The following is a 14,622-nucleotide window of genomic DNA, read 5'->3' on the forward strand; positions in this document are numbered from 1 at the left end:
GCCCACCTGCCCTTGCAGCCTCAGAGATATCGGTCTAGTTTGGAATCTCAGCTCTTCTTCCAACTCACTTGCCCTTTCTCATTGTGCCGTCACCTCTTGGATGGCTAGGATAGGCAATGAATATAAAATCCAGTCTAAACAATAGAGTTTCAAAAGGGACAGTGCCTTACAACTGGCAGGTAGGTAAAATATGTTTCTTGAGTTGAACTGAAAAATTGCCAGCCAAATGAAACTACTTTTACTGGTTTGTTATTGCTGTGAGAATTTAGAAAGGTATGACATGTCATTTTCCCTGCATAGGGGAGACAGGGGTAAGTATTAAATGAGGAGTGGTGTGATTTCTATAGGTTGAATATCTTGGAATAGCCAGGGACAGGATCTGTTCATGGCACATATTTCCTATTATGGCACGTAGAGAACTTTCCACTTGGATGGTGTGAGATAGCAGCCATTCCTCTGGATACTGTAGTATTCCTTTGGATGCTACTTGGTTTGAAACAGAGGGCTGCAAGTTCTGGTTTGCCAGGGTGCCCACAAATAAGAGGAAAAGATTTTATGACTTGCGAAAGGATAGAATTACATATGTGGTTTCTTTAGGACTGGAAAGGATAAATACCTCTGGGAATGTCAATACCTAAAAAAGTAATAGGTCTGGAGGGTTAGCAAGAGCACCCCAATGGTGAATTTTGTTAGACATGATTGTGGTGGTGTGAAGTCAAGAATTGTGCCCCTGCCGTGGCCTGTTTGGCCCAGTGGTTAGAGTGTCTGCCCGTGGACTGAAGGGTCCCAGGTTCGATTCCAGCCCAGGGCACCTCCTTCAGTTGTAGGCTCAATCCCCAGCCCTGGTCAGCACATGAGCAGGAGGCAACCAATCGATGTGTCTCTCACATCGATGTTTCTCTCTCTCTCTCTCCCCCTTCCACTCTCTCTAAAAAGCAATGGAAAAAAATACCCTCGAGTGAGGATTAAAATTAAAAAAAAGAATTGTACCCTACTGTGGTAGCAGGCAACAGGGAGGTGACAGTGTCTTCAGGTCAGCAGTTACAGTAGAGGTGGCAAAAAACAAACACCCGCACTGGCTTCCCTGTCATTCTTTTGGTTTCCAAGAGCTAGTCCACTTGGCGGAATGGGGGCCACGGGCATGATGTCCCGAGCAGGGAGGACAGTAATGGGGTCAGGGTGGGAAGAAAGGCTTCATGGGGCAGTGTTGCTGGCGCTGGGCCTTGAAGCCAGCGAGCCATAGCTGTGTGGGAAGGAGCAAGAGAAGTTCCAGACCACGTGTCCTGCAGAGGCCAAGAGGCTGGCATGCCTGTTCACGGAGCAGTGATGGTTTGCCTGTGTACTGTTGGGACCGGGGCTCAGTTCAAGGACAGCACGTCCCAAGCTCTTCACATGCCCTTGAGGTTTCCGCACACTCCATTGGAATGTTACGAGCTCATCTGCTAAGGGACTCAATTAGGAGGACTTGACAGGAATAGCCTGACCAACATTGGATTTTTAAGACCATATACATTTTGCTGGCACCTTTAAAATGTTGAGGTACATAGTGAGTCTGAGCTATGCGTGGAAGTGTTATCCAGACATCTTTAGACTTGTTAATTTTGAAGTAAAGAACATGGAAATGGGTCCCTATGACACAATTTTTACTTTGAATCCAGAATTTAAAGTCTTTCATGTAGATAATGTTTATAAAAATCCACCTGTGTACTAGGCATTGCATGGCAGAGGGGATTTCTAAGGACTAGGGCTGCACCCTGGAGTCTGGCTCTGAGGGAAGTGTGTTTGAGAAGCTTCCCATCATATCTGGAGGTAAATTCAAACTCCTGCGCATGGCTTGCGAGGCCGCATTAGGTCTGGCACTGCCTGTCTCGCTGGTCTACATCCCCCGGCCTTAGCGCCCAGAACTCTCCCTTTCCCAGCCCTGTATGTACTTCCCAGGAGCCCTTTTCTGCCACATCTTTGCATGGATTCCTCCTTCTTGTCTGTTAAGTATCTACTCTAGTGGCCCATCCTGAGTAGCTGTAAATGTCCCCCTTGTCATCGTCACTGTCATCCCTCCCCTCTTTAACTGTCTTCATTCTATTTGAAAATGTCTTATTAGTGCCCAGTGTCTGTGTCTCCCCTATGAGAGCGTCAGCTTTGTGAGGTGAACATTGTCTTTCTTGCTCACTGCTGTGTCCAAAGTGTCTGGCACATAGTGGGCTGTCACTAGGTGTTAGAATGAAGGAGGGAATGGGTGCAGACATCAGCCATTCAGCACGCTGCTTGCTCTGCTGGAGGTAAAGTAGAGACATGAAACCAAACTTCATCAAGGGGGTGTGAGGAACTGAGAACTAGAGGGTGAGTTGGAGTTTAGCAGCTGGGAGGGTAGTGAGAGGAAGATTGCAAGAGCGGTGCGTGTGAGGAAGGTGCAGGGGATGCAGAAAGCAGTGGGGGTCAGGAGACCCTTGGTAGCTGGACCTGTGGAAGGGGTTGGGTGTGGTGGTGGAGCTGAAACTGGACGAGTCACTGGGAATCAGGTCACAAACGGTCTCCTAAGCCCAAAAAGGAGTGTAGATTTTACTTTTGAAGAATTTTGAACCTTTTCATAACCAGGACTCGATTAGGAATAGTCCGAATGCTTTGTCTGCTTTCTCCTTCCCTCTGACTGTTGGACTTGTACCCAGTCATTCCATTAAAACTGCACTTGTTCAGGTCACCAGTGACCTCTGGGTGTGAATGCTGTCACCATTATCTTACACACTGAAGAACAACAGCTCCTGACCCGGTGGGCTCCCCCTTTCCTAAAGCGCCCCCCCCCCCCAATCTCTCTGCTCCGCTTCTGCTTTGGGAGCTACTGCCCAGGCTCCTTTGCAGGCTTGTCCTTACCACAGCCTCCCATCATTGCCTAAACATTGTTCTTGAGAGCGTCATTCCCGCCACTCTCCTCGACATCCTGTGTACTCTCCCTAGGAAATCTCTTGTATAGCCTTGACTTCTGCACCAGTGACTCCCAGCTCCTTTTATTTGCTTGGTGTCTTTTTCTTAAGCTCCTGTCTATACATCTAACTGTTGACTAAAAAGCTGTCTATTTGGATATCTCAAACTCAACACGTCTAAAGAGTGCCTCCATCATTTTCCCCCAACCTAATACCACTCCTAAATTGCCTGTCTTGGTGAGTACATTTTCAGTCACCTAGTGGCCTAAACCAGAAACCTTTGAGTTTCTTTTAGATCTTTTGTTTCTCCCTTATAACCATAGGTAATCAACAGCAGTCATTTCCGTTCCCCCTTACAGCTATTCAAACAGTATGTCTCCCTCACAGTCTTACTGTCAGAGCACTTCAGGTCCTCTGTCATCTGCATTGGTTGCCCTGCCTCTAACACTGGTCAGCCCCCACCCCAATTCTGTCCTCTGTATAGTGACCAGAGTGGTCTTTCTAACCTGCAGATCCGACGGTATCACCCTCACCCACTCACTGATGTGAGGAATTTAAACTTGACTTGTCATTAATTCCTTGCCTGCCATGTCCCAGGTGTCCCAACTCCAGTCCACACTTCTGACTGACATGATCTCTCCTTTCTGTGCGCTCCTAAACTGAACACCTGTACCACACCTGAGTGTTTACTCATGCCACATGCCTTCTGTTCTTTAACTTTGTGTGTATGTATCTTATGGACTAAGTGAGGGGACCTTCTCCAGGGCTTGGACCATCTCCTCCAGAAAGGGTAAGACAGTAAGTGCTGTGGGCATAGTGTGCCATCAGTAAACACCCCATTTCCTTCACTAATGAGTCTTTCTTTTTATATATTATTTATTAATGTCTGCTTCTCTTTTAAAAAATGTGTTCCCTGAATCTTACATTTAACTGCATGAAGATGTTTTTCTAATAACTTTATATTATTGGTTTGCTAATTAATAGGACTGAACTTTTCATTTTCACCTGGCAAATTTTTTTCTTGTAGGTGAGGTATTCTTGCAATGTGCTTGGTGCTATGACATCTAGTTTTAAAAATCAGCAAGAATGTGCTAAATACCGTCAGACACTCTTACATTCTTCTGTCACTGGAAAGGTTTATAAATTGAAAAGTATCACAGCTTTAGTTGGATTTTGAGATAGGTTAATTTGTTTCTTAGCTTCTCAAAGAAAAGGATTTTTTGGTTAAGTTTAAGACAGGGTATTAGGAATCAATGAGCCTCTTGACCTCAGAACATGAAGGGCTCTTTTATCTCTAACACAGGCACTGACATGTAGAGAGGAGCTCCTTACTCTCCTCCTCTCACTCCTTCCGTTGGTGTGGAAGATACCTGTTCAGGAAGAAAAGGCAACAGGTACGTTTCCTTTGGGTACTACCTTAATCATATCACTCACTGTGTTATCAAAATTCCACTGGGAAAAATGTTCCACTGAAAAGTTGCTTCTGTACAAATTGGTAATAACAGAAGAGTCACAGGGATGTAAGTTACAGCACAGGGAATATAGTCAGTAATATTGTAATAACTAGGTATGGGGCCAGGTGGGTACTTGAAATATTGGAGGCATCACTTTGTAAAGTATATGATTATCTAACCACTATGCTGTACACCTGAAACTAACATAAATTAATACTGAATGTCAACTGTAATTGAAAAATGAAAATTTAACACAAATTTTTTAAAGTTATGTTTACACTAAAAAAGTTACATTTCCCTTATTTGTTGATACAGTTCAAATTCAGAACAGTATATATTAGTTTGATACTTAATATGAAAAATTCTCTAGGTAAGCACAATTTTATTTTTTCTAGTAACACAAAAAGCCGTGGTGGCTCTTAGGGGCTTACTCGACTGTAACAGTAATGGGAAGTGTGTGAAGAAGCAGAAGCAGGAGATGCAGGCAGCACGGCATCTGATGTGGGTAGTGGAAAGCTTGAAGGAGAAAAGAGAGTGCCTTTGCTCAGTTTGAGACTGCTTTCTCTCACCACGCTCGGTCTGACTTCTGTACTTGAGTTTTCTAATGTGGTTTTCAAAGGATAATTTTTTTTAATCCTCACCTGAGGATATTTTTTTCCATTGCTTTTCAGAGAGAGTGGAAGGGGTGGGGGGGAGAGAGAGAAAGCGAGAGAGAGAGAAGAAAGAAACATCGATGTGAGAGAGAGACATCAATTGGTTGCCTTCGCTGGTACCCTGCAGGGGATTGAGCTGGCAGCTGAGGTGTGTGCCCTTGGCTGGAATTGAACTGGGGACCCTTCAGTCCATAGGCTGATGGTCTAACCACTGAGCCAAGCCAGCCAGGGCTCAAAGGATAAATTTGAAGTAATATTTTGTTTCAAGTCAGTTACTCCACTTAAGGTTAATATATATTTTTAATTTCTGATTTTGAAAAGACTAAAGAGTACACACACACAGGGTGTCCCCAAAAATGTGTACACACACTTCAAATAATTATAAAAGCAGTATTTATTAAAATACATTTCATTTTCAAAATTGAGCTATCCGCTCTTAAGTGTGTATACATTTTTTGGGATCCCCTGTGTATATATACTTATCACATTAAGTATATGAAACTCAGTTTAAATGTTTCAGTGAAGGGATTAACAGTTTTTCCCCTGACCATTTCTGGGATATGTGAATTGTAAGATGTTTAAAGATCTCAGATTTTTCTTCTGTGTTATATTTTAACCCCACATGGCATCTTGAACGCATTCTGAGACAGAGCCCTCTGGTCAGGGAGTCATCTGAGGTCTTGTAGTACCGTGATCCTGCTGCTTGTTGATTTGCCAGCTCTCTTGTTTTCTTCTAAATCTGCAGAAGTCACAAGCTGTTAGTCACCTAAGATAACCGATTATTGTTCTTGTGGGGACGTCTTTTGCACAGGTAGAATTTGCCCTTCTTTTTATCCCCCCTAATTAAGGCACAGATCTTTTACTTACAGGTTTGTGTTTATTCATTCTGAATTGCAGCTGTATTTTTTATGTAGGTTGTATTACTTGCTATCGCAAAGCATGTAATACTTTATGATCTTTTAATTTTTAAGGAGGATTTATTTATTTCTCCCAAGACATAGGTGTTGAGTGCTGAGCCCTGCATCCCAGGCACTGGGGTGAAACAGTGATGCCCGCACCTGGGCCTCACTCAGTGATGGCACGCTCGGGAAGTGTTTTGAGTGACGATCTCTTTTAACTTCAGTATTACAGAATATTTGGTGTTTACTGTACAATTTTGAAATAATTTTTGAAAATCTTAAAGTTCTTAAATTATATCAGGGCTATAACCTAAATACTGTTTTTGAGAATATAATATACCCCTGTATCTTAATTGACGGCACTATTGGAAGAGGTTTGTAAATAGTGTGAACAGTAGTACTGTATCACCCAGTTTCTTATGTTAACATGAGAGTGCAATATATGGTTTTAAATTAGATCCATTTTTCTAATTCTGTTCTCCTTTGTTGTTTCCAAATCAATTCCTATCCTTTGAACTAATACCACCTAGTACTTATGAGAAAGGTAAGTGTGGGGGGAAGCAACCCAGAGACAAAACAGTAGCTAAGGGAAATCAGCCCAGTGGAAAAAACAAAACAAAACTGAGGTTAAACTCCTAAAATACAAATACAAATTGAGTGCTAAATACAAATTGAGTTTAAAAACATTAAGACATTCCAAAATTTCCTTTTTTGTTTCCTTAGATTTTAATCTACCGTTCTCGGCTGATATAATCCCAGCCAAAGGAAAGAACTCAAGTTCACAAAGATCTACTCAGGAAAAATTATATTTAGAAGAAAGTTCTCCATCAGGTCATGTTTCTGCAAAAGTGAATGTTTTTCGAAAAAGCAGACGACAGCATAAAACCACCCACCGCTATTCTGTAAGAGATGCAAGAAAGACACAGCTCTCTACCTCCGACTCGGAGGCCGATTCAGACAACCGAAGGACAGCAGTGAGCAAGCACAGGCAGCCCCATCAGCTGCAGCCTTTTGTAACACAGTCTTCTAAAGAAGACGAGCTTACAGCTCAGCCTGACCTGTCAACCAAAGAACAGACTCCTCCTGATACCATGGCTCTGGAAAGTTTCCAAGAGATTACGCCAAGACAGGAGGCAAACACCGACATTTTAAGTGAGCCAGCTGCCTTGTCTATCATCAGTCACATGAACAATTCTCCATTTGACTTATGTCATGTTTTGTTATCTTTATTAGAGAAAGTTTGTAAGTTCGACATTACCCTGAATCATAATTCTGCTCTGGCGGCCAGTGTAGTGCCCACGCTGACTGAGTTCCTCGCAGGCTTTGGGGACTGCTGTAATCTCAGCGACAACTTGGAGAGTCAAATGGTTTCTGCAGGTTGGACTGAAGAACCAGTGGCCTTGATCCAACGGATGCTTTTTCGAACAGTGTTGCATCTTATGTCAGTAGATGTTAGTACTGCAGAGATGATGCCAGAAAGTCTTAAAAAAAATTTAACTGAATTGCTTAGAGCAGCTTTAAAAATTAGAACTTGCCTAGAAAAGCAGCCTGACCCTTTTGCACCAAGACAAAAGAAGACACTGCAGGAGGTTCGGGAGGGTTTTGTGTTTGCAAAGTATCGCCATCGAGCCCTTCTTTTGCCTGAGCTTCTGGAAGGAGTGCTACAGATCCTCATCTGCTGTCTTCAGAGTGCAGCTGCCAACCCCTTCTTCTTCAGTCAGGCCATGGATTTGGTTCAGGAATTCATTCAGCATCATGGATTTAATTTGTTTGAAACAGCAGTTCTTCAAATGGAGTGGCTGATTTTAAGAGGTGGCGTTCCCGCTGAGGCCTCAGGACATCTGAAAGCCCTAATAAAAAGTGTGATGGGGATAATGAGCACTGTCAAAAAAGTGAAGTCGGAGCAGCTTCATCATTCCATGTGCACAAGGAAGAGGCACCGGCGGTGTGAATATTCCCACTTCATGCATCACCACAGAGACCTCTCAGGTCTCCTGGTTTCGGCATTTAAAAACCAGGTTTCCAGAAACCCATTTGAGGAGACTGCGGACGGCGCTGTTTGCTACCCAGAGCGCTGCTGCTGCCTGGCCGTGTGTGCGCACCAGTGTCTGCGCCTGCTGCAGCAGGCCTCCCTGGGCAGCACGTGCATGCAGGTCCTGTCAGGAGTCCAGGAAGTGGGGCTGTGCTGCTGTATGGACCCCAAGTCTGTCATCGTCCCTTTGCTCCATGCTTTTAAACTGCCAGCACTGAAAAACGTTCAGCAGCATGTATTGAATATCCTTAGCAGACTTATTTTGGATCAGCTAGGAGGTGCTGAGATGCCACAAAAAATTAAAAAAGCAGCTTGCAATATTTGTACCGTTGACTCTGATCAACTAGCCCAACTAGAAGAAACACTGCAGGGGACCTCACACGATGAGGAGCCTTCCTCGGGCCTGTCCAGTCCTTACAGGTGTCAAGGGATCCTGCCCAGCAGTGGGTCTGAGGACTTCTTGTGGAGATGGGATGCCTTAGAGGCGTATCAGAATTTTGTTTTTGAAGAGGACAGATTACATAGTGTGCAGATTGCAAACCACATTTGCAATTTAATGCAGAAAGGCAATGTGGTTGTTCGGTGGAAATTGTATAATTATATATTTAATCCTGTGCTCCAAAGAGGAGTTGAGCTAGCCCGTCATTGCCAGCACCTTAGCTACACTTCACCTCAGGCTCATGTGTGTGGCCATCAGAGCCAGTGTTTGCCTCAGGAAGTGCTTCAGGTTTATTTAAAAACGCTGCCTGCCCTGCTTAAATCAAGGTTTGTATGCACACGTGTGTAGATATTTTCCTTATTGTATGTTTTTGAATATCTGTACCCTTTATTCTTTCATAGCTTAACAACAAAGTTCCTATCCTGTATCTCATATTTTTTTTACATTTATTTATTTTTACTGGGTGGTTATAAAGGAGAGGACAGAGCCATTGATTTTAATTTCTTGGTGGAAAAAAGGAGTAAAGTTTTAAATATATTTCTGAGAGCACATAGACACGACAGATATCCAGTAGCAGAGGCAAGGTTAAATTAATTGTTTTATATTTACTTGATGGAATATAATTAACCATTAAAAATAATGGTTACAAAGATCACATTGGGACATGAGAAAATACTTATACTATTTTGTTGATAAGATATACAAAACTCAAAATGTCGGCAACTTATTTACCACTGTGTAAAAGATGCATGTACATAAAATAAAATTTATCAAGGCAGTAGAATTAAGGAGATTATTATTATTATCATTATCTTTACATCTTTAAAAGTTCCTGACATTCTGACATTGTTTCAATAGAACTGACTGATTTGAAAGTTTGTAACTCAATTGGCATATTTGTGGACAACCTGGGTCTTTGCTGACTGATTTATGTTAAAGTTATTACCAGGATTCCGGTGATTTAGACCCCCGAATCTCACCTGAGACAGAGCTGAACATCCTCAGATCTGTACTTGGGCCCTCTCCCTTCTTGAGGTGCAAATTTAAAACAAGCAAAAAGCCCTTAGAGAGCCAGCAGGCAGATGAACAAAAAGACACACCAATGCTTGCCTGCTTTCCGAGTGTCCATCTGAAGAGTGGTGGTGCTCGTGGCAGTTAGAATTTATATAGAGTCTGTTATTTGGAGAAAAGTGTTCTTCCCTGAATTGCTCCGTTTAACCTGGGACACATGTAACCATTCTGTTTAGATGCTAAAGTCATACACGCAGTATTTGGAGGATGTGAAGGTCAGAAGGTACCTTGAGATCCTGGTCACATCTAATTAAGGACTTAAGCCAGATGATTGATTAGTTAAATTAAGTGGTCACCTGTAGCAGTGACATGTTTAAATAGTATACGCACCTATTTGTAAATGACCTTTCTATATGTAAAACCTCTTGTATGTTTTTTTTTCCCCTCACAGGGTAATAAGAGATTTGTTTTTAAGTTGTAATGGAGTAAATCATATAATTGAGCTAAATTACTTAGATGGTATTCGAGGCCATTCCCTAAAAGCATTTGAAACTCTGATAATCAGCCTCGGGGAACAACAGAAAGATTCGATTCCAGGTACTGATGGGATAGATGGTGAACAGAAGGAGCTGTCATCTTTAAATGCAGGTACCTCTTGTCACAAGCAGCAGGGGTTTGCAGAGTCTCCCCAGAGTCTCAGCAAATTCTATGCCAGTCTCAGAGAAGTCTACCCCAAGAAACGGAAGTCGGTCCACCAGGACGCTCACCTCAACACCATCAACCTCTTCCTGTGTGTGGCCTTCCTGTGCGTAAGTAAAGAGGCTGACTCAGATGGCGAGCCTGCCAACGATTCTGAAGACACTTCGGGCTACGACAGCACGGCCAGCGAGCCCCTGCACCATGCGCTGCCCTGTGTACCGCTCGAGAGCCTAGTCTTGCCTTCCCCCGAGCACATGCACCATGCAGCAGACATTTGGACCATGTGTCGTTGCATCTACATGTTGAGCCCAGCCTTCCAGAAACAGCTCTCCAGGCTGGGGGGTTTCCGGGTGTGCCATAAGTTAATATTTATGATCATACAGAGACTGTTCAGAGGTCATGAAGAGGAGCAAGGAAAAAAGGAGGGAGACACAGGTGTGAATGAGAACCAAGATCTCATGAGAATGGCCCAACCCGAGATCACTGTGAAGGAGGGTTCTTCATCTTCGACTGTGAAAGGTGCCGCTGCACCATCAGAACCCAGCAGGCTACAGGAGCGTGCTGACAGTTCAGGTGAATTCGAGTCACAGCCTGTTTCATCCACAAATGAGAATCCCATTCCAGCTGCTGGAGCTGCTCCTGAGGAAGCAGAGGGACTGAGGAGTCGAGGGAGTGAGACCTCTCTTCAGAGCATTCGACTTCTGGAAGCCCTTCTGGCCATTTGTCTTCATAGCACCAGAGCCAGTCAGCACAGGATGGAGTCAGAGCTACCTGATCAGGTAATAAATAACTGTCCTTTGTCTGGCTATTGTGTAACATGTATCTTTAAAGTTCTGTCATAATACTTTTGTCATTTTGTTTTCTCGAGCTTCTAAGTTTTAGCAAGCGCCCATGTGCTTAGGACCATAGTGGCATGTGCTGTGGAGGACACAACCAGAGACCCTCTTGCCCTGGAGACACTTACATTGAGTTTGTAATGCAAAAACCACAGTGACAAAGTTACCAGCCCCACAAGGCATTAGATATGCAGTAAATGGGAGCTGAGTAATAATGGTGTTGTGTTCAAAGTTCTTGCTTCACAGCCTTGGTGTGGTGCTCCTCAGTAGGGATGAGCTCTGTGGGGCAGTCCAGGCTCCAGAGCTTTCCCTGTCGTGAGGCAGAGGCTGGACCTTTATTCTGAAACTACTCTTTGCCTAGATTCTTCCCCTGATGCATTCTGCTTCCCTCACACCTTACAGGTTTTTCCTGCCAGCACTTCTCAACATAAAAGGAACCCCCAGTTGCATTCCCTGCTCCTAGGGAACCTTCAAGTGTGGCAGGTCCCTTCTTTCCTCACTAGCCCACCCTCACTGTTCCACCAGCCAGCAGGCTCTCCTGTTGCCTCCGTGGTGCCTCCTGTCTAAATATCCTGCTGCTCCCACGTTGCTCACAGTTACAATCCATGCTCCTTAATGTAGGCACAGAGCCCCTCACAGTCTTGCTTCTGCTTCCTTGTTGAGTCTCACTTCCTGCCATCCTTCACCAGGTGCAGCCAGCCACCCCAAGCTGCCCACTCCTCAAGATGCCATTCTTAGTTGTTACTCTGCTTCTGTGCATGTTCCTCCACTGGGCATATCCTCTCCCTCTGATTGTGTGCCTGCTGCTCCTGTGAGTTCTCCATTGTGCATATCATACAACCCCTCCTCTGGGACACCTTTTACAGGCCTCTCAGGCACCTTCTCTCTTTTTGTTCTCAGAGAACTTTGTTTATAGCTCTAGAACACTCATCATATCTTTAATTTTTTATTTTATTTTCAATTTATCTTTATTGTTGAAAGTATTACAAATGTCTCCCTTTTCCCCCCATTGATCACCTCCCCCCTACACCCCTCCCTCCAGGCCTTCACCCCACTATTGTCTGCAGTCATGGGTTATGCACATATGCATATAAATTTGTATGTTAATCTCTCCCCATCCACCCACCCACCCCTGCCTTCCTTCTGAGATGTCTGTTCCATGCTTCTGTGTCTCTGAATCTATTTTGTTAATCAGTGTATTTTATTAGATTCCACATATGAGTAAGATCATGTGATACTTGCCTTTTTCTGACTGGCTTATTTCACTTAGCATAATACTCTCCAGGTCCCACCATGCTGTCTCAAAGGGTAAGAGATCCTTTGTTTTTTATAGCTCCATAGTATTCCATCATGTAAATGTCCAAGAAGATGCTTGATATGATTTCAATCTTGTTGAACTTGTAGAGACCTGTTTTGTGTCCTAACATGTGGTCTTTCTTTGAGAATGTACCATGTGCACTTGAGTAGAATCTATTCTGCAGTTTTGGAGTGCAATGTTCTGTAAATGTCAATTAAATCCATCTGATCTAGTGTGTCATTTAGAGTCACTATTTCCTTATTGATTTTTTTGTCTGGAAGATGTATCCAGTGATGTCAGTGGGGTGTTAAAGTCCCTTACTGTGACTGTATTGCTGTCCACCTCTCCTTTAAAGTCCTCCAGAATTTTTTTTTCCTAGCATGTGAGTCTTTTGTTCTGAGGTGGGTTTCTTTTAGACAGCGTATATTGGGTCTTCTCCATTCAGATACCCTATGTCTTTTGATTGGGACATTTAATCCATTTATATTTAAAGTTATTACTGATAGGTACTTATCTATTGCCATTTTATTTCTTTATACCTATGTTTCTCTTTCTCCCTATTTCAACTTCTTATTACAGCAGTCCCTTTAACATTTCTTGCATTGCTGGTTTGGTGGTGATAAACCCCTTTAGCCCTTTTTTTGTCTGGGAAGCTCTTTATTTCACCATCTATTTTGAATGATAGCCTTGCTGGATAGAGTAGTCTTGGTTTCAGATCCTAGTTTTGCATTACCTTGAGTATTTCATGCCATTCCCTTCTGGCCTGTAGTGTTTCTGATGAAAAATCAGCTGACAGCCTTATGGGAGGGAGCTCCTTTGTAGGTAACAGATTGCTTTTCTCTTGCTGCCTTGACGATGCTCTCCTTATCTTGGATTTTTGGCATTTTAATTATGATGTGTCTAGACTTATGCCTCTCTGGGTTTTTCTTGCTTGGAACTCTCTGTGCCTCCTGAACTTGTGTGACTTTTTCCTTGACCAGGTTAGGGAAGTTTTCTGCCATTATTTCTTCAAACAGGTTCTCTAACCCTTGCTTACTTGCTACACCTTCTGGCACTCCTATGATGCGAATATTGTTACATTAAATGTTGTCCCACAGCTCCCTTAAACTGTCCTCCTGTTTTTTAACTGTTTTTTCTTTTGGTTCTCTGATTGAGTGATTTTTTTCTACCCTGTCTTCTAATTTGCTGATCTGATCCTCATTTTCACCTAATCTGCTCTTCATTCCTTCCAATGTTTGTTGTTGTTTTTTAATTATTATTTTTACTGTCATTCCTAATGTCCTTCATAGTTTTTATATTTTTTCTCATGCTGTTAAGTATCCTTATGATCAGTATTCTGAACTCTGTATCTGATAGACTGCTTATCTCCCTTTCGTTTAGCTCTTCTTCTGGAGAATTCTTTTGTTCTTTCATTTGAGGCTTGTATTTTTGTCTCCCCATTTTGGCTGCCTGATTGGATTTGTTTCTATGTATTAGGTAGATCTGCTAGGACTCCTAGTCTTTTGGATAGTCTCTGATGCAGGCCAATGTCAGACTCTGTTTGTGACTGGCCTTGAGTACCCTGTTTGAAGTTTTCCATGCTCCATAGCTTCTGGTTTTCTCTGCTGGTGCTGGGTGTGTTTGGACAGGACCAAGACGTGCACCAATGTCTGCTTTTCCAAGCCCTGGGTCCAGAAGAAAATCAGGCAAAGACTCAAAGCACCTAGAGAGCTGTTACTCAGTCTCTTAATGAGCCTCAGGCTGTAGAAACTCCATAGGGGCGGGGCCAGAGGTTTTTGAGCAGGTGGAGCAATTGCTTCCCCCTCAGGCAAAAGCAGCTTGGAAGGTAAATGTCTGCCTGAGAAAGAAGTCCTTTGCCTAATGGGGGAATGACTCAGACCTAGGGTCCAGATGGGTGCCCTCTGAGATCTCTTCACTCAGCCAGCCCCCTCCCCCGGATTCTCCTCACACAGCTCTACTCCACTCTGCCCTCCCTCCACCGGAGCCCAAGGTGAGTGGCTGCACACAAAACTTTGTGAGTTGGCCCTTTAAGAGGATGCCTGCAGTTCCAGTGGTCTCTCCTTGGCAGACAGAAACCCTGCTGCTTTTCACAGCCAGATGTTATGTGGGTACCTCTCTCAGCTCTGGGCTGGGGAGCCCAGCCTGGGGTTTAGAGCCAAAGTCCTCAGTGGGACACCCCACAGCTGAGATCTCCCTCTGGACCTTCAGCTGCTCCTGTGGGAGCCCAGCCAGCCCTCTCGCCTCCGCACTTCCTACCAGTCTCTATCTGGTCTCCACTTTTCCTCCTTGGTCATGAGGGTGCTCTCCATCTTGTCTTCAGTTGCAGTTGATTATTCAGGATAGTTTTTCTATATTTTAGTTGTAATTCCAGTTTGGTCCCGGGA

General features: G+C 43.7%; 1 protein-coding gene across 1 annotated transcript in view; it reads left to right on the forward strand.

Moving 5' to 3' along the window:
• LYST (lysosomal trafficking regulator) overlaps window positions 1–14,622 on the forward strand; it is a 142,307-nt gene that overhangs the window by 13,073 nt on the left and 114,612 nt on the right. Inside the window, exons 3-5 of the mRNA XM_087828900.1 lie at window positions 4,222–4,312; window positions 6,648–8,721; window positions 9,858–10,884. Of these exons, the coding sequence (XP_087685026.1) occupies window positions 4,222–4,312; window positions 6,648–8,721; window positions 9,858–10,884 (3,192 nt within the window). The remainder of the gene's footprint in view (window positions 1–4,221; window positions 4,313–6,647; window positions 8,722–9,857; window positions 10,885–14,622) is intronic.

The sequence above is a fragment of the Miniopterus natalensis genome, chromosome 21, assembly GCF_054644295.1.
Source record: "Miniopterus natalensis isolate mMinNat1 chromosome 21, mMinNat1.hap1, whole genome shotgun sequence".
Taxonomy (NCBI): domain Eukaryota; kingdom Metazoa; phylum Chordata; class Mammalia; order Chiroptera; family Miniopteridae; genus Miniopterus; species Miniopterus natalensis.